A 22,835-nucleotide genomic window follows, 5' to 3' on the forward strand; every position below is an offset into this window, starting at 1 on the left:
GTAGCGATTTGTTTTCTTCTGATCTCCCAGGTCAGCATTCATGTGTGCAGCCCTTGCCATAACACTCTCATGCAAATGTAAACATAGGCTGAAGATCAATCACAGACATCAAAGATCCCCGAATCCATGTAGATGTTCAGTGTGTGATGGAACATATCCAGTATACACCCCCGCCCAAAAAGAAAAATGGCTGCCGACTATATGAATGAACATGGGATTTGTAGCCCAAAAAAGCGGATGAAAAAAAAAATAGAATATTTAAACAGTCTGTAGGCTTCTAGGTCAAAAGTGCGCATTTTCAGTTGAACAGTTTGCATTAAAAAGATTCCTCTAAAGTCAGCTGAGAAATTGCAGTATGCAGACAAGTTCCTCAGCCACTTTCAACATGCCAGACGAAATATAAAAAAAATACTTTGCCAAATCTCACTGGAGCTGGGCTTCCAATACTTTCCCACTGTAAAAATATATGTAATTAGGGTGACCTCATTTTTTACCACAACAATAATGATCAGACAAAGAGTATCAAAAGAGAGCAGATGATACTGAACATCATCATTCACTGGAGAAAAAAAAAACCAACAAAAAAAAACCGCACACATCAGGGGAATTCACAAAATCAAATGCTTCCACATACTTGTTAGTAAGGTCTTCATTGCTATTTTGATGACTACAATGGTTGGACAGCAAAGATACACCAGACATAAGGTTTTGCTTTTATTGCTTATATCAACTACAATGGTCAAAAAGCAGGAATGTGTCAAAATATTCTTAATTATAATGGATACAAAGGTTAAACAGTTAGGGGTGAATGGCAAGTGATTTCAAAAAAATCAAAGACCACTGGAAGTGACACCTATACAAAGTCTATCGGACAGCAGAAGGAGAAACAAGGATGGAAGAAGTGCAAGATTCACACAACAATTTAACCAGTGCAGCAATCCCAGAAAAAGTGCAAGATTCACACAACAATTTAACCAGTGCAACAATCCCAGAAAAAGTGCAAGATTCACACAACAATTTAACCAGTGCAACAATCCCAGAAGAAGTGCAAGATTCACACAACAATTTAACCAGTGCAACAATCCCAGAAGAAGTGCAAGATTCACACAATAATTTAACCAGTGCAGCAATCCCAGAAAAAGTGCAAGATTCACACAACAATTTAACCAGTGCAACAATCCCAGAAAAAGTGCAAGATTCACACAACACAATTTAAACAGTGCAACAACCCAAGACAAGTGCGAGATTCCAACAAAACAACTGAACCAGCGCAACAATCCCAGAAGAACAGCAAGACTCCCACAAAACAACTGAACCAGTGCATCAATACCACAAGCAGTTTCAAGTAGTCAACCAGCAAAACAAGCAGGAACAAAAAAAAGTAATGAGCATAACTGTTTTCTTCTCGGGTAACATCAGACCAATTATTTTGAGTAACTGTTCAGTCTCTCTCCCTCCCTCCCACTCACCCTCCCAACACAGCCCTGTAAACAAAGTTGTGTACAGTTTTCAAAAACACTTCACCAAAAAAATTAAATAAATAAATAAAAATGGATACAGAGAGTAAAGCTAACAGTTGATATCAGTATGTATTTTCAAGACAGGAATAAACAAACAATACGAACTGAACACAAGACTTTCCAGAATGCAACGGGTAGTGCAGTTACTTCCAATTGAAATGGTAAACCACATTGGTTAGTGAAAGAATGAGTTGGATCAGAAGGTGTAACCTACATGCCAGAAGTGACTTGTGATCTGAAAGGAAAGGTATATCATATTACCAGCTACTGTGGTGGTTATATTATCTATATTACAGAAACAATGGTACATCATAACTGTATCTCATCAATCTTATACTTATCAGTTAATTTTGGTACAAGCAAAATTCAGCAAAACAAAGTGCATCCTGAGTAGTCACAATCAAACCTTTCAGTTTGAGCTATAAGGATATGCTGGATATCAACAAAAGTTAAGCATCCAAACAAAAGTGCATACACAACCATTTCCATCAAACATTTCTAAGCCAAGACAGTCACACAGACATCCTGAAACAATAACTGTTATTTATAGAATAATGAAATAAACTGTGCCACAAACATTCACATGCCACACAAGGTGAAATACAGATGCAACAAGTTCTTGGAAAATTGTACAAAGTTACATAACACTTTTTATAAAAACATATTCACATTTCCGGAAAGAAATACACAAAGAAATACATAAATCATAATGAAACAAAAATCATGTGCATTTGCTACGTACAAAATTAATCATAAAATATATTTTAAACAATTAAAAATATTCTTTGAGATGAACTTTGTGCAAGGATTATAATCATGCTCTGAAGAAATATTTGGAAAGATATCAAAATACTAACCAATAATTACAGAATTCAAAAACAAAGTTCAACCAAAAATATATACATATCTAATATATATATATTATAATCATTTGATTTCAACCATCACAACTAAGTCAAAGCAAAACTTTGAAATTACATCTATCAATGTTTTTAATGACAACATTTTCACAAACATTTGCAAGTAAAACTAGTCAAAATTACTATGAGGTTACTCACATTTCAAAGCTTTCCAACTTTTCAGTATCATCAAAGGAACTGGTCAGGACAGGGCTAAATCTGGTGCGACTGTATGTTCTGGAACAAAATCAACAGCTGTCTGAGACACTCAATACAACTTCACTATGTCATTAAGAAATGTTTATTTGTTCACTGCCAAAATTACCATTTAACCTGTCTTCTTCTTCTTCTTCTTCTTCTTCTGCGTTCACTCGTATCACACAAGTGGGCTTTTACGTGTATGACCGTTTTTACCCCGCCATGTAGGCAGCCATACTCCGTTTTCGGGGGTGGGCATGCTGGGTATGTTCTTGTTTCCATAACCCATCAAACGCTGACATGGATTACAGAATCTTTAACGTGCGTATTTGATCTTCTGTTTGCATATACAGACGAAGGGGGTTCAGGCACTAGCAGGTCTGCACATATGTTGACCTGGGAGATCGTAAAAATCTCCACCCTTCACCCACCAGGCGCCGTCACCGTGATTCGAACTCGGGACCCGCAGATTGACAGTCCAACACTTTAACCACTCAGCTATTGCGCCCGTCCATTTAACCTGTCATATTGTAGTTGCACCCATACTGCCTACATGACAGGTTAACCCATCATTGGGCTATACTGAATTTTCCCCTTCGGCCAGATATGGAAATAGCGTTCTAACTGTTGCCAAACCCAGAAGAAAACTATATAAATTTCTGTCATGAATAAACATGAATACAGTCCTGACACCGCATATGACATGATCTGTGGCTCGAGGTGTTGACCAACTGCCAACCCAATCAGAGACTGAAGCCAACAAGTGCATTCACAGTAGACAACAGCAAGCAGCCTATGCAGTGTTTCAGGCAAGCGAAGCAATTGTGATGATCAGATTATACTGCAGACACAAGTGTGCTGAGTTTCATACTGACAGATACACATAGCATGTGGTAAAATGTAAGACTGTGTGCATTGTGGAGGCGTGGCCTAGGAAGTGGGTGTGGGAAAGGGAAAAGGCTATCTGCAACAACAACAGCATGCTAGAAAGGGACTATTGGGGGAAAGGAGAAGGGGAAGAGTGTGGATAAGGGGCTTTGATGGCAGCACTTTCCTTTTTTTGCTCCAAAATGTGTGTAGTCTTGATAGCATTGACAGTTATCTTAGTTCAGTTACAAACACCTTGGACTTGCCAGGAGGCAGGACTTCATTTGGTGGATTTTATTTGTTCACAACCAGCTCAAAATCATCCCTTAATTTCAAAAGTGCTTTCAATAGAAAGCTTAGTCAATTTCTTTTCAGGAAAACATAAGGTTTGTATACTTTTCACAAAAAAAATGTAGCCTGATTTATTTTGGAGGGGGGAGGGGAGGGAGGGGGCGCCAGTGGGGGGGCGGGGAGAGCGATGGAGGGGGGGGGGTAATTATCTTTCCCTAAGTAATGTTCACTGAAAATTCCTTGGCAAAGGCCCTGAGTCATGTTTTTCTGGCAATGAAGGGGGCCAAGTTTGCCATAAATGTGAGACAAAAACACAATGTTTATAAAATTTTAAAAATTAAAAATTCCATTTTATTTTCCAACAATATGGCCATCTAGTCTGTGATTTGTTGTTCACATAAATAATTTGAACAATGTGTAAATTTGTTGCTTGCTGTCACTACTGATGTTATATTAAAACCTATGGTTTCAATGCCTTCTATCATAATCAGATCAGAATAACTTTATCAACTGTTTCAATGCCCCTGTCAGAATCAGAATAACTTTAGTATCTTACTTAGTAAAAGAAATCAAAGTGTGCTTAGGTCTGTGATACAGATTACAAGCAAACACAGTAAAATCTGGCATGCAACATTATAACAAAATGACTCATTCATAGCAAAGCAAGTCTGATAACATCCCCTTTCCACTATTTAAAACACAAACATGTGCGCGCGCACACCTGCCAGCATGTATGCACCCATGCACTATTTTATATACACTTACACAATGTATTAAACAAATATGGTGTCAATATAAAAGTAAACACTAAACAATACCATGCTGTATACATGTGGTCGAAAGAGCAAGTTCTGATACTGGGGACACAGGCTCACATTCTAAGTCACTGAAACCGCAGTTCAACTGAAAAGTCAGTGGTACCTGTGGTAGTTCTCAGTTGATATTGTGATGGTAATGGTAACAAATCTGATGTAAATATTGAGCCAAAAGAAAAAAACACCCCAATAATCCCCCACCATGAAATGTTACACTCCATGTCACTTTCGTGCCATGAAAAAAAGAAAATCTTTCATTTGCCTTATAATCCAGCCAACTGGAAAGGCTGAAGCATGTTCAGCAATGACAATGTTCTGACTGTTCCTCAATATGTTTTTCCACCTCTCCTCTTGGAATTATCAGTCAAACAATCTTTTCAATATCTTGTCATAAATTTGACACTTTGGAGTAAAGTAAAATTTGTCACACATCCTATCTCTCTCTCTCTCTCTGTCTATGCCTGAACACTCTTCCTGTGAATACACGCAGTGAAGATCAAACATGCACAACAAAGATCCCACAAGTACCATGTTCAGTGGATTGTGGAAACAGACACATCCAAAAATGTACAACCCTTACAAAAAAAACAAAACAAACAAAAAAAACACACAAAAAAACAAGCTGCCTGAAGGGCTGAGTAAACACATGTCAAAACAGGCTGGTCTTTATTCACAACTGATTAACAAATGAAAGTAGGACTTGTTCCACATGAACACATCAGAACAGAAAGAAGACACTTAGCACAGATATCTGAACACATAGAATACAGAATGCCCTTAAATCTTGTTTCACACTGCTTGGCACTCTGGAAAGATTAAGCTCTTTCCTACCAGTTCTGAGTTAAGTGCAAAATCCACAACTCTGTACATGTGGTAGTAGTAGTAGTAGTAGAGACGGTGTCTGGTTACACCTAGAGGGCAAGGTCTAATATCTGTCCCATCTTGGTTTTGGTATTGACTGTTTTTGCGTAGGTCGGTCGTACCTAATGGGGTTTCTACTCATCATAGCCATAAAATAGTTCTAGCTGGGACAGTTTGTCAATCAGGTTCTTGAACTCATTCACAGATTTTGCAAATTTAATTGATTGAGGTAGTGCATTCCAGGGGTTAACGACTCTAAAAGAAAATGAGAATTTGCGCTTATTAGTTCTGGCATGCATTACAAACAATTTTCCTGCAGAGTTTCTAGTGACATTTACAGGTGCATAGGAAAACAAAGAGTGCAAATCAACATCATCATAACCGTGGAAAATTTGCCAGTACAAGTCATGTGTTTTTCTGCCACCTTTTCACAGCCCACCACCCCCCTCCCAGACTTCTGTAAATGTGACAACATATATTATATGTTTTATTAGAAATGATCTGTAACTGTCCCAGCATTGACCTCGACATTTCTTAACACATTTTGTAAGCACTAGAAGGATCCAATTCTGTGCCAAAAACAATTAGACCTGCTCCAACTGATTAAAAAAAAAATCCAAAGAATTTACAATTCACAGATTTTTTTTTTTTTTTTTTTTTTTTTTTTTTTTTTTTTTAAGAATCAGTGATCAAACGAGATTAGTCTGCAACTGATTACGAAATAAATTAGTCCATGGATATTATATAAAACTGCTCCCACCATTTAGAACAACCTCTTCTTTTTCCTCTAAGGTATGTACATTGTATACAAAAATCAGTTACACAAAGAACCTCCCATTGTGCTGACATTTGCCAGCCATCTACCACACTGGCCGTAACAAGAAGTGGATGTGTGGATATGGAACCGATAATGCCAGACACTTCATAACACATTATCCTTGTCAATGAGCCGTGATTTGTGGCATGCCTCAATACAGTTCCACACAGGCTAAAAACAGGTTCCATTACATTTCTCTTGTTGTAACAACAAAAATAAAACCAAGCCATAGTTAGTTTGTCCAAGACAATTACTTTCCCTTTCTGTGAATGTATGAGAGTATGTGACTAAGTGCTGTGTATGTGCATAGGTCTGTGTGTGTGGTGTGTGTGTGTGTGTGTGTGTGTGTGTGTGTGTGTGTGTGTGTGTGTGTCTGTATGTCACTGCATGAGCGTGTGAGGAAGAGGGTATGAGTATGAGTATGACTATGAGTGTGTATACATCATTACATGTGTCTGTGATTGTGTATCTGTGTTTCAAACAGTGTGCACATGTGTGTCCATTAAAACAGTTATTAGTGGTCTGCTCTGTGGACACATGCTTCAAATACTTTTTTATTCACACTTAAAACATTCTGTTCATTCAGTGTCTGTTCCTGATCAAAAAAACACAATTCAGAAAACATTTTACAAAAAAAAAAGATTGAATTTCATCAATCAGAACAAATTATCTACTCAATGAAATAAATCTATATAATTTCTGAAAAAAACAACAGACAAAGTATGCACAACATGAAAAAAAAAAACACATACCAAAAAACAAACAATGCTAATGAAACCTCTTCGTAAACAATCGTGGACAACAACAGAAACACACAGAATATAATATAACACACAGTACAATGTTCTTTGTCAGGCTCCACAATGAAAAGTTGACACCCTTTCTGTCACAAGTACTACAACACAAGTGAAGCGATGATGTATACTGAATCACAAGTCAGCTGAACAGTGACTAAGCACAGCACGGCAGGGCCGCGCAGCTTCCTCCACATGGAACCTCCCTTTTCCCCTCTCTCTCAGCAATGTTTGTCATCTACGTGGGAGGCAGGCAGACTATGAGACAAGGATGGAGAGAGACTGACTCAGTGACACAAACATGATGCAGAAACTACAAGGAAGCAAATGAACAAAGTGAAACCCGAATAAAAGTGGAATGGGTGGTGGGTGTGTAGACTGATGGATGGAGAGAGTTGGCTGATTCAGTGACTGACCCTATAAATAGAAACTGAGAAAGGCAAGCAAAATACTAAGCAATTGGAGACAGAAAGAGATGGGAGAGATAAAAAAAAAAAAAAAGTCAAGGATGCGATGTACAGAAAAAAAAAGTTTTTTCAAGCATGTGGCTGTCAACCATCCACACTGATGAAGAGAAATGAAAAAATATTATGCATGGAACAACTTTCATTTGAGAATCCTTATGTGTCCACTTTTTTTTTTTTTTTTTTTGTTATTGTTTTCGTTTTTTGTTTGTTTTTTGTTGTTTGTTTTAAAGCAAACATAATACAAACATACACATGTGTATATATACATGCACACACATGAAGCAAAGTGTTCACACATAAGTAACACATGTAATGATGTATGCATAGTTAACTAAACTCAGTTTTGTCATGTATTCGTTTCATCACAAGTGAAACATATTTCAATCACTCTAGTCTATGACGTAAGAGTTTGATTCGGATCATAGCTTATGATGCATACAGATAAATTTCTTATCGTTTGTTCATGTGTAATCTATGCCATATATAAGGACAATCTAAACTGACTGTGGAGCTTACAGAATTTCAGTGGTATGTATTGTACTTTAAGTCATATGACAGAACAGGATAGAACAAAGTGCACCTCATTTTCTTTGTCTATTTAGCAAAGTGGAAATAATACAACAATTTCAATACAATAATTCTCACCAATATTATGGCTATATTCAGCTTTTTTTCTTTTTTCTTTTTTTTTCCTTTTCTTTGACGGATGGGCCATGGGGACTAAAGAAGTAACAGAATGAAGACCATGTAAAGTATACAAAAACTGAAAAAGGTAGTTTGATCTGATAGAAAATTCAAAGACTAAGTAATAGGCGAAAAACCATGAAAATGTGAAGAACTACACTGCATGCTCAGCTTCTCTCTAAAAGTTCAACACCTCCAGTAGGTCAGGGTGGGGCAGTGTTTGACAGCAGCCAAAGCAAACAACAGTCATTTTGCCCAGCGTCACAGGACTCACCCCACTTGAGATCAATGTTGACAGCTGCTGGAATACTGCAATGCATGCAAACAGCAGCTCCCCCTAACCCCACCCCCTAAAATAGAGAGGGCTGGGGTAGGCGGGAGGAAACAGCCACCCACAGAAAGAAAAGATACCTGGTTATCTGACCTTGTCACCTGGCTTCTGCCAGAGGCAATGGAGCTACTCCACTGATCCACAGGTTCCCTCCATTTCTGAACAATCAGTTCTTTATTCACAATTTAAAACAAAAAGCAGCCTTTGCAATAATTGCACTGCTGGTTTGTTTGGGTGGGTTTTCCCCCCTTTTTGGGGGAGGTGGGGGGTTTGGGGGTCTTATTCCTCTTGTTTCTGATGCAGGTAAAACAAACACTCAGGAAAAATATGGGAAAACAAAGCAAGCAGAGGTGAAATAACTTAAGTTTGAAATAACTGTGGTGCACATGTACCACTGTTCCAACCCATTCCCTTCATAGCTAGTGGTGGTTTGCAATGTTGGGTTTGGTTCTAAATCCCTGTCCACTCAAGTTACAGACTATGGAGCTGCTGGGCATACAAAGCTAAACCAGCATGACCCAGTGTATCTAAGATGGAAAATGTTCTTCATACCACCACAGACAGTAGTGGTGTGATTTGTATTCATTGCTGCTTGTCAACATTCACACTAATGTATACTTAACACCCCACCCCCACCCTCCCCCCTACACATACAGTGATACACACACTTCTCTCTCTCACATAGTGACACACACACACACACACACACACACACAGTTATTTTGAATTAGAGCTTAAGGTGATGCACATAATCATTCATAACAGTTTGGTTAAAAATAAATTATCATTAATAACTTTAAAATCATGCGCTACTGAAAACAAGTTAGAAATATAAGCTTTATTCTCTTCTTAATCTTAGTTTTAAATAAATTGCATGAGCTGAACATTCTCAACCACTCAGACTGGCAGAAAAAGAATTGGCACTTTCTCAATGAATGTATTCTGACAACTTTTTCAAAAAACAAAAAAGAACAGTGTCAGTCTTATTCCCAATTCATTCTATTATTGCTTTTACCTTCCCTTTTGCTTAGTTTGACAGTATTGTACTTCTACATATTGTACTATTAAACTTGCTAGCCAGTTTCTAGATCATTAATACCAGATTCCAGACCATATTATCTCAGCCATTTCCCCTCAGTCTTTCAAGACCAGGTCTGAGGCCTGGCTGCAAGCCACAGGACAGGACAGCTACAGGACAGGGTGTTGTTTTGTTGTTATTTTTTGTTTTTTTGTTTTTGTTGTTGTTGTTTTTTTACCGATGCTGTGTGTGGCCTGGGTTCCCCTGGCTGGGATTTGGGGCTTAATAGTCACACACAGACATCAGTCTCCTACAGCGCACCCCCCCCCCCCACCCCCCCATTTTGGATTGTTGCCCTGTATTGGGATTACCACAGGATTATAGACATGAAAAGACAAATAACTTTGATTGATGGGCAAAAGTCATGCAAAACATGTTTCTGTGTATGTGATACACACACACAAACACCTATTGCAAGTGTTGATGATATTCCTTTATCCCTAACCATTTTATATATGCATGTGTTTTATATTACTAACTTGTGTCTTTATTTTCAAATATCCACACAAGTGCTGAGGAACAAAAATGTCCACTTTAAACTGTACTTTTGTAATGGGCAGTAAAGTTATCTTGAGTCATGAATTTTATCAACAGCCTGATAAGTAAGATCATTCTAACGATGTAAATTTAGTGTATGTGAAAAAGCTGACAGACATTTTTTTTTTCAAAGCTAAGTAAAAGGCAGTTATGATGTGTGTGTGTGTGTGTGTGTGTGTGTGTGTGTGTATGTGTGTGTGTGTGTGTGTGTGCGCGCACACGCTCTATTTCAGTATTTATTATTTTCACAAATGTATTGTCATTATGACATTATAGCCATAGTTTTCAAAATAATGTTAAGTCAGTAATGCTGCACATTACAGATTTAATGTTACACAAATTATAATGCTATTACCAGTATTAGCAGCAGTTAGAACAGCAGATCTTTGGCCATCATTCATCCTTCAATCATGGTATCAAACTTGTTTTTACAAGAGCAAGAGCGAGAGAGAGAGTGTGTGTGTGTATGTGTGTGTGTGTGTGTGTGTGTGTGTGTGTGTGTGTGTGTATGTGTGTGTGTGTGTGTGTGCGCGCGCGCACACACCACTGTGTGTGCTCAATTTTGGGCTAATTAACTGCTTCAGGGATATATGTGCACAATGAATTAATTTGAAATCAATAAATTTGTATTTGCATATGACTCTCAACTGTCAAACTAAAAAAAAAAAAAGTAAAGTTTGAACCATCTCCAAAACTAATCAAGATTTTTTAAAGATATTATTTATTATTAATATATTTAAATGTAAATTATTAATAATATGGTGCAGACGTAATAGCTATGCCGACAGTGTTGGGACAGTAATAGAATAGACTTGAATATGTTTCACACACACACACACACAAGCAACAGTTTGCAATGGCATACATTTTCTTCTAAATGTTTCTATTCTTTGTTACCTGACTCATTGAGATTGAGAATGTCTTGTCTGTAATCAATCGAGTGACTGAACATATAACAAATTCCAATAACTTACAATGTAAATTATCAATAATATGGTGCAGACTTAATAGCTATGCTAACAGTGTTGGGACAGTAAGCACAGTTTGCAATGGCATAGTTTCTTTTAACTGTTTCTATTTTTTGTTACCGGACTCATTGAGACTGTCTTATCTGTTATCAATCGAGTGACGGAATATTTGATAATAACATCCAATAACTTCAGTTTCAGTTTCAGTAGCTCAAGGAGGCGTCACTGCGTTCGGACAAAACCATATACGCTACACCACATCTGCCAAGCAGATGCCTGACCAATAACTTACAATCGAGAAATAAAAGAGCATGCATTGCACTGAACCCACCACCGCATCACAGTACAATGAGCACGGGTTCTGTGTTCATCGCTTCGGCAGCTGGGTCGCCTACAAGTATGCAAAAACTCGTCTTGATATTTTTAGTTTTAAAAGAAATTTTCAAAAATAAAGAGCTTGTAAAATGCCCGCCGATTTTAAATTAAAAAACGGCTTGGCTGACAATGCCAAAGTAGACACAAGCAAATGCGCTCTGGCGCTGCGATTTATCTCCCTTGGACTACATGGCCGAAGGGAGAGTACAAATCTGAAATGAACGTACTTTCCTACCTTTGCTAAGCTTCTTGCAACATATAATAACAACCAGTAAATGATGACGTTCATAAATATTGAACGAATTAGGAATCTAACGTTTTGCAAGCATGCCACAAATCTTATTTTAATCGTGTACCGGTACACGGTGGTAGATAACTGTTTACTGGCATGAGTAGACAGACGACAGGCAAGTTCGAGAGCCTGACGAGGACACAAAATAGCTGGTCGCGTAGGTACTTACACCGTTGAAGATGTTCTAGTTTCCCTAGAACCCCCGGTCGATCGATGATTCCCTTTCATATTTGCGTTTGCTGCATTTGCCCACAATAAAAGTCGCTGTACGTTCAATCAACAGACATGACGGAGGACATGAGTTCAACTCAACTCCGGAGGAAACGCCATTTCCGATTGGTTGTTATTTTTGGACTGTATTTGACACACCTGTGATGTGATGGCTTGTTTGAAAACAAACTTGGAACACTGAATGGGTAAAACTGTCGCTAACAGTTTAGATTCGGCAATACAAACATTTAGAATGCTGTCCAAGTTTGTTTTTTTTTTTCTTTTAGGTTTTAGTATATCATTCACTGTACCGTGAGAGGAATTGATATTTCATACTAAGGGCCGAGAAAGCCAGCAAAGGCACCTGCTCGAAAAAAAGAAAGAAAAAAAAGTGCCCTACGTGAAAACCACCCGCAAGAAATCACATCGATATATCAGCCATACTAAAGAGTTTCGAGGGCCGCAGTTTGCTTGATCAGTTATAAATTACCAGTGCCTGATTCAAGATCTGACCCGTCGTGGAAACGGACGGATGATCGAAAAAGATCAAATCGATTCAATTGTTTAGACATCTTCACTTATTTGAAGTAAAGGGTACCTCTCTCTCTCTCTCTCTCTCTCTCTCTCTCTCTCACTGGCACACACACACACACACACCACACCACACACACACACACACACTGACACTGAGAGCAGCACCGACGAAATTACGCGTCAAGCAAGGTGAATAAAAGGTTTGAAGGAACTATTGTTTAAAAAAAAAACCGAGGTGGGTGAGGAGAACGATGTAGTTCGTTGGGCGCCGGAGGGGGGAGGCGAAGCTCGATTATAAACTACTATTTCGCATTTCAAATCTTGCCCAAAATGCACGCAGGGACAACGAATTCAGTTAAAGGGAAGCAAGTTCCTTTCGTCTGAAGTAAAGTAAAAGTGGTTCTGTCCCTTATTCATTCAAGTTATTCATTGGGAGGGTGTCGTGTGTGGGACATTATTATGTGGGCACAGAATGTGCGTTTGTGAGTTTCCGATAGTGTTCACGCAGGGCCATATGTATGCGTGGGTGTGCGCATGTGTTTTCATGCATACCAGTGTGTGTGTGTGTGTGTGTGTGTGTGTGTGCCATGTGAGCGTGCGTCTCAGCCCGGTTTATGTCTTTTTGTCAGGGTGCCGGTGTTTTAGTGCGTGTCGTGTGTGTCAATAATCATATGCGTGTGCTTGTGTGTGTCTGTCTGTCTGTGTCTGTGTCTGTGTGTCCAGTGTGTGTATGTGTGTGATATCTACCACGCGCCGGGCTGCCCGGACTGACGAACTGACAATGTCCGGGACACTGCAGTGACAGTATACAACAGCCAGCCTCCGCAGGCTGAACTTCAGTTTCTGTGTTCCCTCCGTCCTCAGTGCATGCACTCGTACTATATAGCATTCAAACCAACTGCATGCCACTCCCATTTTCAGCATTCTTTCCATGGCACTCTTCCCTTCCCTACAGGCTGACTCAGTGATTTGCTGCCACGGTGTGGCGGTCTGCCGGTCAGTTACTCTACATCAACGATATGTAATGTCAAGTCACCGGCACTGAAACAGCGGGTTAACAAACACACACAATTTAAGTGACACCACTGAGCGTGTATGGCGTTGTTCTTTTCAAACAAATCAGTAGAGAACCCACCTTCCCCTGCTAAACGAAGCACTTTGCGCGTCTCAAGCAACACCATCCACGTCAGTGATGCATGTGTATACGCAAACAGACCAACGCCTCTTCAAAGCAAGAGCGGGGACACAACGCTCGCGCGTTGCGTGTCAATCGTGGTATTTCCCGTCTAGTCCCCAGTGTTAACACATTGAGTCAAGGCACAGCTCCGTTCACAGACTGCACAAGAGTGCCATGCACTGTGTAGACAGGTCGGGGGCACAAACTTGAACAAAGAGCATATTATTGAGTCACACTGAGCGGTGATGTGTAGCCCGTGAAAGACAGTCACGGTTCAGTGATACGATCTGTCAGTGTGTGTGTGTGTGTGTGTGTGTGTGTGTGCCGTGTGTCAATGTGTGTGTGTGTGTGTGTGTGTGTGTGTGTCAGTGTGCCGTGTGTCAGTGTGTGTGTGTGTGTGTGTGTGTGTGTGTGTGTGTGTGACTAAAGTCCTCAGTGCAACACTGAGCACTGACACACTACTTTGAACAGGAGAACCATTGATATTCCAATGGAACAGCCTAAAGTCTGTTATATAAACCCGACTCGAGTCGAGTCCAGTCGTGGAAGCGTTATTTTATTCTGTGTAGGCTACGGTTATTATATCAATGCATAACTGAGTACACAAATCAGTTGTTCCGACTGTCACAGCGACCCTGCATGCAATGGTTGTTGACCGGTCTTCCTTTGTTCCGTTGCCCGGCCAGGCTCCGTCAACAAACTGTTTTCGGCTGTTCAGTTCGGCAAAACTCGACAGAAATTAGGTTGACTCAATTAATAGCATGATATCATTATTTCTCGTCCCTTTATACCATGCCCCCCCCCCCCCTCTCACCCCCGACTCTCCCCCTCACGCCCCCAACCTCCCAGCCCCCCCCCCCCTCTCCTTCACTGACGTCAGACCCGGCACAACTGACGAGACTCTGGTATACCCCCCACCCCCTTCCCCCCGGCTAACTCAGTTGACCAGCGGCCCCTTTCGATTTCTAATTATTCGCTTTAAAATCCTCTGGTGTTATGTAATGCAATCGTGAATTGATGAAATTCTTGAACTCTGTATCAATTCCTTTATTTCTCGTTCCTTTTTGTTCAGTGCTAATTGCTGACTGAGTTAGCACTGCGAGTCGTTCAAATTTACAAATGCTTAATCAACAAGAACTCTGAAACTGACTCGGACCAGTCAATTCTTCTGAAATGTGAAGCCATGCACTGGGCACATGAAACTGTGCTGAAACATCGTTATTCATAGTCGTAATGATCAGTGACGTTTTCCTGAAAGATACCAGTTATATCAAATACCGGCCTGTGCGTAGGCTGCGCTTTCCGGGCACTGAAGTTTGGGGAATCGATCTTGCGGCTTGTCAGTGTCAGTGTCACGTCGGTGTGTGTGTGTGTGCCGGTGTGTGTGTCCGTACATGATGTCAGTAATATAATGGTCTGCCAGTTTCGGTATGTGTTCGAGCCACGGCAGCCACAAAGAGAACAACTGAAGCACGTCTTTGACTGAAGTGTTAACTGTCAATGTAACAGAACTCTGAGAAAGTGACAGTTAAAAGCCAGCAAGAAAAAGTATGCTTACTGGTGCAGCCTGGCAGTCAAGATCAGCCTGTGGCTATAGATCGGTAACCGTGAGATCTATTCTACATAGAATGTCAGTGTATGCGGGAGGGGGTGTTAGGGGTAATGTCGCTCGAGGGGGTTGCGTGAGAGAGAGAGAGAGAGAGAGAGAGAGAGAGAGAGAGAGAGAAGACAAGACAAATTCTTTATTATCGAGGATAATAGATAAGCACTGGCGGGCTTTTTTTCATCCAGTCCCCGCCCTGAAACAGGGTCAACACTACACAAAAGAGAGAGAGAGAGAGAGATTCAAATGCACAATTCATATCGACTATTCCTTGTGCCAGTGTTGAATATGATCTTGAGCCTTTGACCTATATATACAAAATCAGTCATAAGTAGGCTAGTGCCACATCCGTCAAGCAAACCCTGACACCGTGCCGGTCAGTTTTGCATCCAATCCATATCAAGTCACAAACGTCCGGACATTTCTTCCGGCCGTCGTCTCCGTTCCCTTCAGACTGACTTTCTTCTTCTTCTTCTCAGTTCTGCGTTCGTGGGCTGCAACTCCCACGTTCATTCGTATGCACACGAGTGGGCTTTTTACGTGTATGACCGTTTTTACCCCGCCATGTAGGCAGCCATACTCCGTTTTCGGGGGTGTGCATGTTGGGTATGTTCTTGTTTCCATAACCCACCGAACACTGACATGGATTACAGGATCTTTAACGTGCGTATTTGATCTTCTGCTTGCATATACACACGAAGGGGGTTCAGGCACTAGCAGGTCTGCACATATGTTGACCTGGGAGATCGTAAAAATCTCCACCCTTTACCCACCAGGCGCCATCACCGTGATTTGAACCCGGGACCCTCAGATTGACAGTCCAACGCTTTAACCACTCGGCTATTGCGCCCGTCACCCTACAGACTGACGACCGCAGTGACAACTGATGATGGCTGCATGGTGCCCGTGACATTGACGTGTTCGCATTAGTAATCTCAGTGTTACATACAGCAGCTTAAATCCGCACAGATTGACACTGATAAGTTTACAGGTGGGCCAACAACAAAATGAGAGCTGTATGATCAATAGGGTGGTTTTTTTAAAGATAATTTTTATATTGAACACTTAGTCTCACCATACCCTCCGGTACAGGCACCGGCTTTTTGCTATTGATTTCTTTTATTCGTGAAGTTGGCATTAGTATAAGCAAGGTTTTGACTGAGTAATCGTACTGATGGTGATGAATTGAATACCACCATTTCGATCGTGTTTTCCTCTGTCCTAGACACTTTTTGAGGGCTGGATGTAAAAAATAAATAAATAAATAAATAAAAAGCAGCTGTGCTTGCTCCACTATCCTCATGGAAAAAAATCGTTTCGTTTAGTTTCATGTCTGTCATGAATATATGTAGGAAAAGCCAGTTTATTTTAGAGATTGATATAAGCTTTCAATTGGACCAACAACAAAGTTAGAGTTGTATAATTAACTCGTTTAGTTTCATGTCTGTCATGAATATATGTAGGAAAAGCCAGTTTATTTTAGAGATTGATATAAGCTTTCAATTGGACCAACAACAAAGTTAGAGTTGTATAATTAATGGTTTCTCCAATGCAATAGGAAATCAGTTACAGCTTAGTCTTTTGTGGAGAAGGCGAGATTGTACTGGCTCTTTGTGCTGCAGCCTTGCGGACAAGTTGGCTTTCGGGTCCATCCATGGCCCTCGTGAGACAAAGGCCGGCCATGGACCATCCCAACGCCGACTGTCATAAAGCTCACTTGGCCGAGATTGGGGGTGTAATTTGGCGGACAAAACCCTCTCAAATTCTTGACCAGATAGACGACAGTCGAGTCGGGACAGCAGTTGCCCCCTCTACTGGTGTGATGGTCAGAGTCGGTTCAAGTGACTGTAACACATAATAATTAATTTTCCGAGCTAGTCGTAAAATCAATGTTAATGACTGAATTTCCCCTAGACTATGTTCTATATATATATATATATATATATATATATATATATATGTATGTATATGTATATATATATATATGTGTGTGTGTGTGTCTGTGGCATAGTGTACACGCGTCCACTTGATGCATGTATAGGTATGGCCACGGTTTATTTCAGTCTGTCGTCAGCTACTGTAAGTTCTTATTTGACTAATTCTAATGTCTTTTACGGTGCGCATGATCATTTTATGGTGGTGTTTATAACGTGCCTGTGACTACACGAGATAATTTTCATGTGGATTGATCAAGTAGTTTTGATTTGCAATCCATGTTGTTTCCCCACAGAAACCTTCCACTGTGCGCTTTTTTCTGATTTAAAATACAAGGAAGCACTGTCACAATAAAAAGGCTTTGTATTATTGCAGAAATAGAGTTGCCGTTTTCCATGCAAGTACAAGTTCACGTGCGAAAAAAATAAAAAATAAAAAATAAATTTCCCCCTCCACATCGCTATCTTTGTCAATGAATTATTTACTTTGCTAATTTATCAGTATATTGGACTGTGGACCTCGACCGCGCTCTATGTAAATATACTGATTAATCTTTATCATTTATTCATCAGTTGCTCGTGTAGCCTATAACACACGTCGTTCTGTCTGGCCGGGCGAAAAAACGTGAATGCATGTCTCTCTGCACTGATTGTATCCCCTTGTATCCTTGACTGATGAGCCGGCGTTCATCTACACTGGCAATGATGTGTGTGTGTGTGTGTGTGTGTGTGTGTGTGTGTGTGTGTGTGTGTGTGTGAAGGTGGTGGTGGAGGGTGGGAGTGGGGGGATCAGGGAGATATATAGGTGCAATCTCCAAAAATACAGTAGTTGCAGCAGTAGTGGTGATGGTGGTGGTGGTGGTGGTGGTTGTGGCGGTGGTATTATTATTGTTGTTGTTGTTCTTCTAATCTTTATTGTTACTAATAGTAGTAGTTGTCGTAGTGGTAGTCGTAGTAGAATTATTATTGTTATTATTATTATTATTATTGTCTTCCTTAACAAGTGGTGCATTTTGCATCAGCCGGCGCCTCCCGACTGAGTCCAGATCTCAACAACTCTGAAACCAACTGTGGACTTCACGCATACAGGTATAGCTGAATAGCCGGTCACTTAGTCAACTTTAACTTGACAGTAGCACCTACATACATAATATATGTGTCTGTCCAGTTTAGAATAATAATAATAATAATGATAATAATAATAATAATAACAGTATATATATAGAGCGGAATCTTGTGCAGAGACAAATCTACGCGCTTTCACACCAGTCATTCACACGCATGCATAACTCAAAAACTGAAGAAACTGAAGACAAGCAAGAGGCAGGGGAGGGAGGCTATCATGTGAAGAGGTGGGTTTTAAGGCCAGACTTGAAACTCGGAGCTGAGTGCGGAGACCTGACGAAGTGAAAGAGGAAGTTCATTCCAAATGCAAGTTCCAGAGACAGAGAAAGAACGGCGTCCAACAATGGAGTGTTTGAATCTGGGTATGCGTAAACAGAGGGGATCCGAAGCCGATCGTAGAGTGCGAGATGGAGTGTAGAGGTAAAGGCAGCCACAAAGATAGGAAGGGGCTACTTTGTGAATACATTTATAACATAGAATGCTGATCTTATACTTTAGTCTGTGTGAGACAGGGAGCCAATGGAGATGTTGCAAAATAGGAGTGATGTGCTCAGATCTTTTCTTTCTGAGGACGAGTCGAGCAGCAGAGTTTTGTATGCGCTGAATGGGCTGAATGGATGAAGCAGGCAAACGGGACAATAGGGAGTTACAGTAGTCAAGGCGAGAGAGAATGAGAGAAACGACAAGTCTTGATGTTGCGTCGGTGGACAGATATTTCCGAATGGAACTGATGTGTCTCAATTGACAGTAGCAGGATTGACATGTCTGACTGATAAATTTTTGCATGGACAGTGTGTTGTCAAGGACGACGCCGAGGTTCATGACTGAGCTAGAAAGAGGGATGGATGTACTGTCAAGCTTGATTTTGTCAGTTGTGATGGAAGAGAGTTTTTGTTTAGTTCCTATGATCATTGCTTCGGTTTTGTCTGCGTTCAATTGTAACTTATTTAGAGTCATCCAGTTTTGAATGTCCAGGAAGAATTCAGATGTTTCTTGCAAGAGCGAGGACAATTTTTCAGGAGTATCACTCTTCTGAAGTTGAGTGTCATCAGCGACTGACATTGTGGTGGTTGATAATTTCAGCGAGAGGAGTAGTGTACAGTGTGAAGAGAACTGGGCTTAAAACAGATCCCTGTGAGACTCCGTGTTTGATTTTAACAGGTTCAGACTGGAAATTATCGACGATGACAGACTGGATTCGATCAATGAGATAAGATTTGAACCAGTTGAGAACAGTGCCGTTGATGCCAAATGTAAAATGAAGACGGGAAAGAAGGATTGAATGGTCTGTCGTGTCAAAGGCGGCTGACAAGTCGAGATGAGTGAGAAGGGAATTTTTTCATGAGTCGGACGCTAGCAGTAGATCGTTCAAGATGTGAAGGAGAGTGGTTTCGCCGTGGTCAGCACGATATGCAGACTGAAAAGGGGAAGGAGACTGTTGAAGCAAAGGTAGTTGTTGAGCTGCTTCAGGACAGATTTTTCAGTGAGTTTGGACAGGATAGGAAGGTTAGAAACTAGTCGATAATTTTTCAAAATGTTTGCATCAAGGTTGGGTTTCTTCAGAAGAGGCCGAACGATTGCAGTTTTGAAAGTGGATGGAAACGTTTCAGTAAAAAAGGATGAGTTGGCAATTTTGGTGATTGTGGGGAGAATCTGTGAGACACACTGGGAAAAGACAGAGGATGGTATAGGATCAAGTTCACAGGATTTTATTGTCATTTCTTTCAGGATTTCATTCACTTCTGTTTCAGTCAATGGACTGAAGGAATGGAGAGGAGTGCCGTTGAATTGAGGATCAGGATAAGTAGGTTGGAAAGGCATCTGGTCCAAGCTCGAACGAATATTTTGGACTTGTCGAGAAAGAAAAAGGAGAAGACATTGGGGAGTTCAGATAGAAGTGTAGGCAGAAGGAAGAGGAGTCATGTTTGCAGTACCAAGATTTGACATGATAGAATAAAGAGACTTGGTGGATGTGGCATCGATAACTTGAGAAGAAAAGAAGTTTGTCTTCGCTGATGAGATCATATGTTTGACTTTATCTGTTTGTTTTCGGAAGATCTGATTGTGGATTTTATCGATTTGTTTCCGGAAGATCTGATTGTGGACTTTCAGTTTTGTTGATCGCCATCGCTGTTCCAACTGGCGACGTTTGCGTCAGTTTTGCAAGTCGAATGTCTGGTGTGTACCATGGGGCGGAAGGCCTGTCAGGCAGCATGCGGATAGTGGGGGGTGCATGTTCATCCAGCAGTTCAGAGAGAACAGCTAGTGTTGTAACGTGTGGAGACGTCGGTACATGAAGAAATTTAGGAAAGACGTTCAGCAGCTTGAGAGAAAAAGTGTTGATATTGATGGATTTTAGGTTGCGACGAGTGACGGATTTTTTGGTTCTGGTAGGTTTTGAAATATTAAGCGAGAATACAACAGCAGAATGGTCAGAAGAAAGTTCGTCAGTTACAGTCACTGACGCATTCATCAGGCTAACTATAAGAGTGAATAGGTCAGATCGACAACACACAACCGTCGCAGAATCCCAACTGATGCAATACGTTCAAGTTCGTGGACTGGACACAACCAAATTTAAAAGCATGAACGGAAAGATTTCACCGATAACTGTGACGGCAATTGAGTCAAAATCGGCCGGGGACTGACAAGCTGTTTGAGGGGAAAAAAAAAAGGCAAATAAGATATAACTATTGGTCAGCTAACTAAAAGAGCTAGTGACTTAGGTATATATAGTACAGCATGATTCAATGGATGATATTTTATTTATTTATTTGTTATTGAATCTCCATATTGTTCGGTAGGTATATATTAGGCCTACAGTGGAGCAGGATTCAATGGATAATCTTTTTAAAAATCTATTTATTTAATCAGTCATTTATTTACAGTATTCATTTATTATTGGCTGATCTTCCCATTGCCGTGTTCATACGCCGTATTAATCATATCACATGGCCGTATACCGGCATTATTCTACTGATTAATGTGACACATTAGAACGGCCAAACAACACTGACTTCACTGAGAATATGAATTACTCTTTGCTGTTTCCGGCAGACCCCGGGCCCGGCTTTCCCCTGCTCAGGTACTGATGCAGTATTTTATTTGAAACTAATTAAACTCATCAACTACAAGTGGTATTTGATTCCAACTGACAGACATCATAACGGGAAAACTTGACAAAGACTTCACTGAGTCTTGAATAGAATTAAGAAGACGAAATTACAACAGTGTATAATGCCGTAAATTTAATACGATGATACTGTCTGTACTCGCTGTTCGTTTAACAGAATCTTAGCCATTAAACCACGAAATACCCTATGGTCAGCCATTTAACATCCCTCAGACAATCTCTCAACACGGCACGAAATCTATTCAAATGGATACTACGCAAAGTCAGAACAGCACGTATGGATTCTGGGTTCTGCCGTGTTAATCAGTCGCTTCCCGTACACGGAAGCAGGATGTAATCTGGCCGAAGTCACGGTTCTTCTTCCCTGTATCAGTCGTATCTTTGTCAGTCAAGTAGCTACTCTTCGCCACCTCTGCCGCTGCCAGTGCATGCACTGTGTTCTCTGTTGATGCTACTATAACTTATTCAGTGATTTAAGGTTGAGTACAGTTGTTTGCCAAGACTGGAGGTCTTTTTCAGTATTCGACCAGTGCACTCAGTCGCCAACTCGACCCGGCACCACCACCTCCTCCCCTTCGGCAGTTCTGGCCCCTGGCATCGCCGGGATCCAACACTGACACACACACACACACACACACACACACACACTGACCCCCCCCCCCCCCCCCCTCTCTCTCAGCTTACACACACACTGACACTCTCTCTCACACACACATGTCTCTCTCTCTCTCTATCTTTCACACACACACACACACAACACAACACAACACACACACACCGGCTGATATCTCAGTGTCACTCGCTCGGTCTCAGTCGTCTTGTCTAGTACACACTGATCCGACCAGACATGTAACAAAGCAGAACGGTTGACATTGTATTTACGCGTTCGTTGCTATGGAATGTATTTGTCCTAGGCTGTGTCCGGCCACTGAAACAGCCTAACTGGTACACCGATCTTATTCATTTAATTATTTATTCATTCGTTTATTTATCAGTTCATTTTGACTACTACTACTACTACTACTACCACCACCACCACTACTACTTTAAAAAAAAAAAAAAAAGTTGTCGTTGTTGTTGTTATTGTACTCGAAATGTGCTTTAAAAACTAAGTAAAAAGAAAAAGAAAAAGAAAAAAAAAGATCAGTCCTGTCTTTTCGCTCTTTTCTCCTCTCCATTCCCCCGGCGGCCCCTCCCCCTTTTTAAGAGTATCAGTATCATTTTAAGAAGTATTTCGATCCTTCCTTCCTTTGTTTTCTTTTCTACATTCATCTTTTCCTGCGTTAGTTTCTTTCTTTCTTGGTTGTTCTCATGTCTGTTCCACA

General features: G+C 40.6%; 1 protein-coding gene across 6 annotated transcripts in view; it reads right to left on the reverse strand.

Moving 5' to 3' along the window:
• LOC143292413 (uncharacterized) overlaps positions 1-13,785 on the reverse strand; it is a 48,410-nt gene extending 34,625 nt beyond the window's left edge. For 2 of the 6 annotated variants that reach the window (XM_076602656.1, XM_076602655.1), the window contains exons 1-4: positions 11,964-12,106; positions 2,579-2,656; positions 1,735-1,755; positions 428-454 (exon numbers count right to left, since the gene is read on the reverse strand). In XM_076602656.1, the coding sequence (XP_076458771.1) occupies positions 428-454; positions 1,735-1,755; positions 2,579-2,656; positions 11,964-12,022 (185 nt within the window). In that variant the 5' untranslated portion in view covers positions 12,023-12,106. Of the gene's footprint in view, positions 1-427; positions 455-1,734; positions 1,756-2,578; positions 2,657-11,963; positions 12,107-13,673 lie in introns of those variants that run through there. The other 4 variants (XM_076602657.1, XM_076602659.1, XM_076602661.1 and 1 more) reach the window with 4 other exon arrangements.
• Between the last annotated feature and the right edge of the window lie 9,050 nt (positions 13,786-22,835).

The sequence above is a fragment of the Babylonia areolata genome, chromosome 18, assembly GCF_041734735.1.
Source record: "Babylonia areolata isolate BAREFJ2019XMU chromosome 18, ASM4173473v1, whole genome shotgun sequence".
Classification (NCBI taxonomy): Eukaryota; Metazoa; Mollusca; class Gastropoda; order Neogastropoda; family Buccinidae; genus Babylonia; species Babylonia areolata.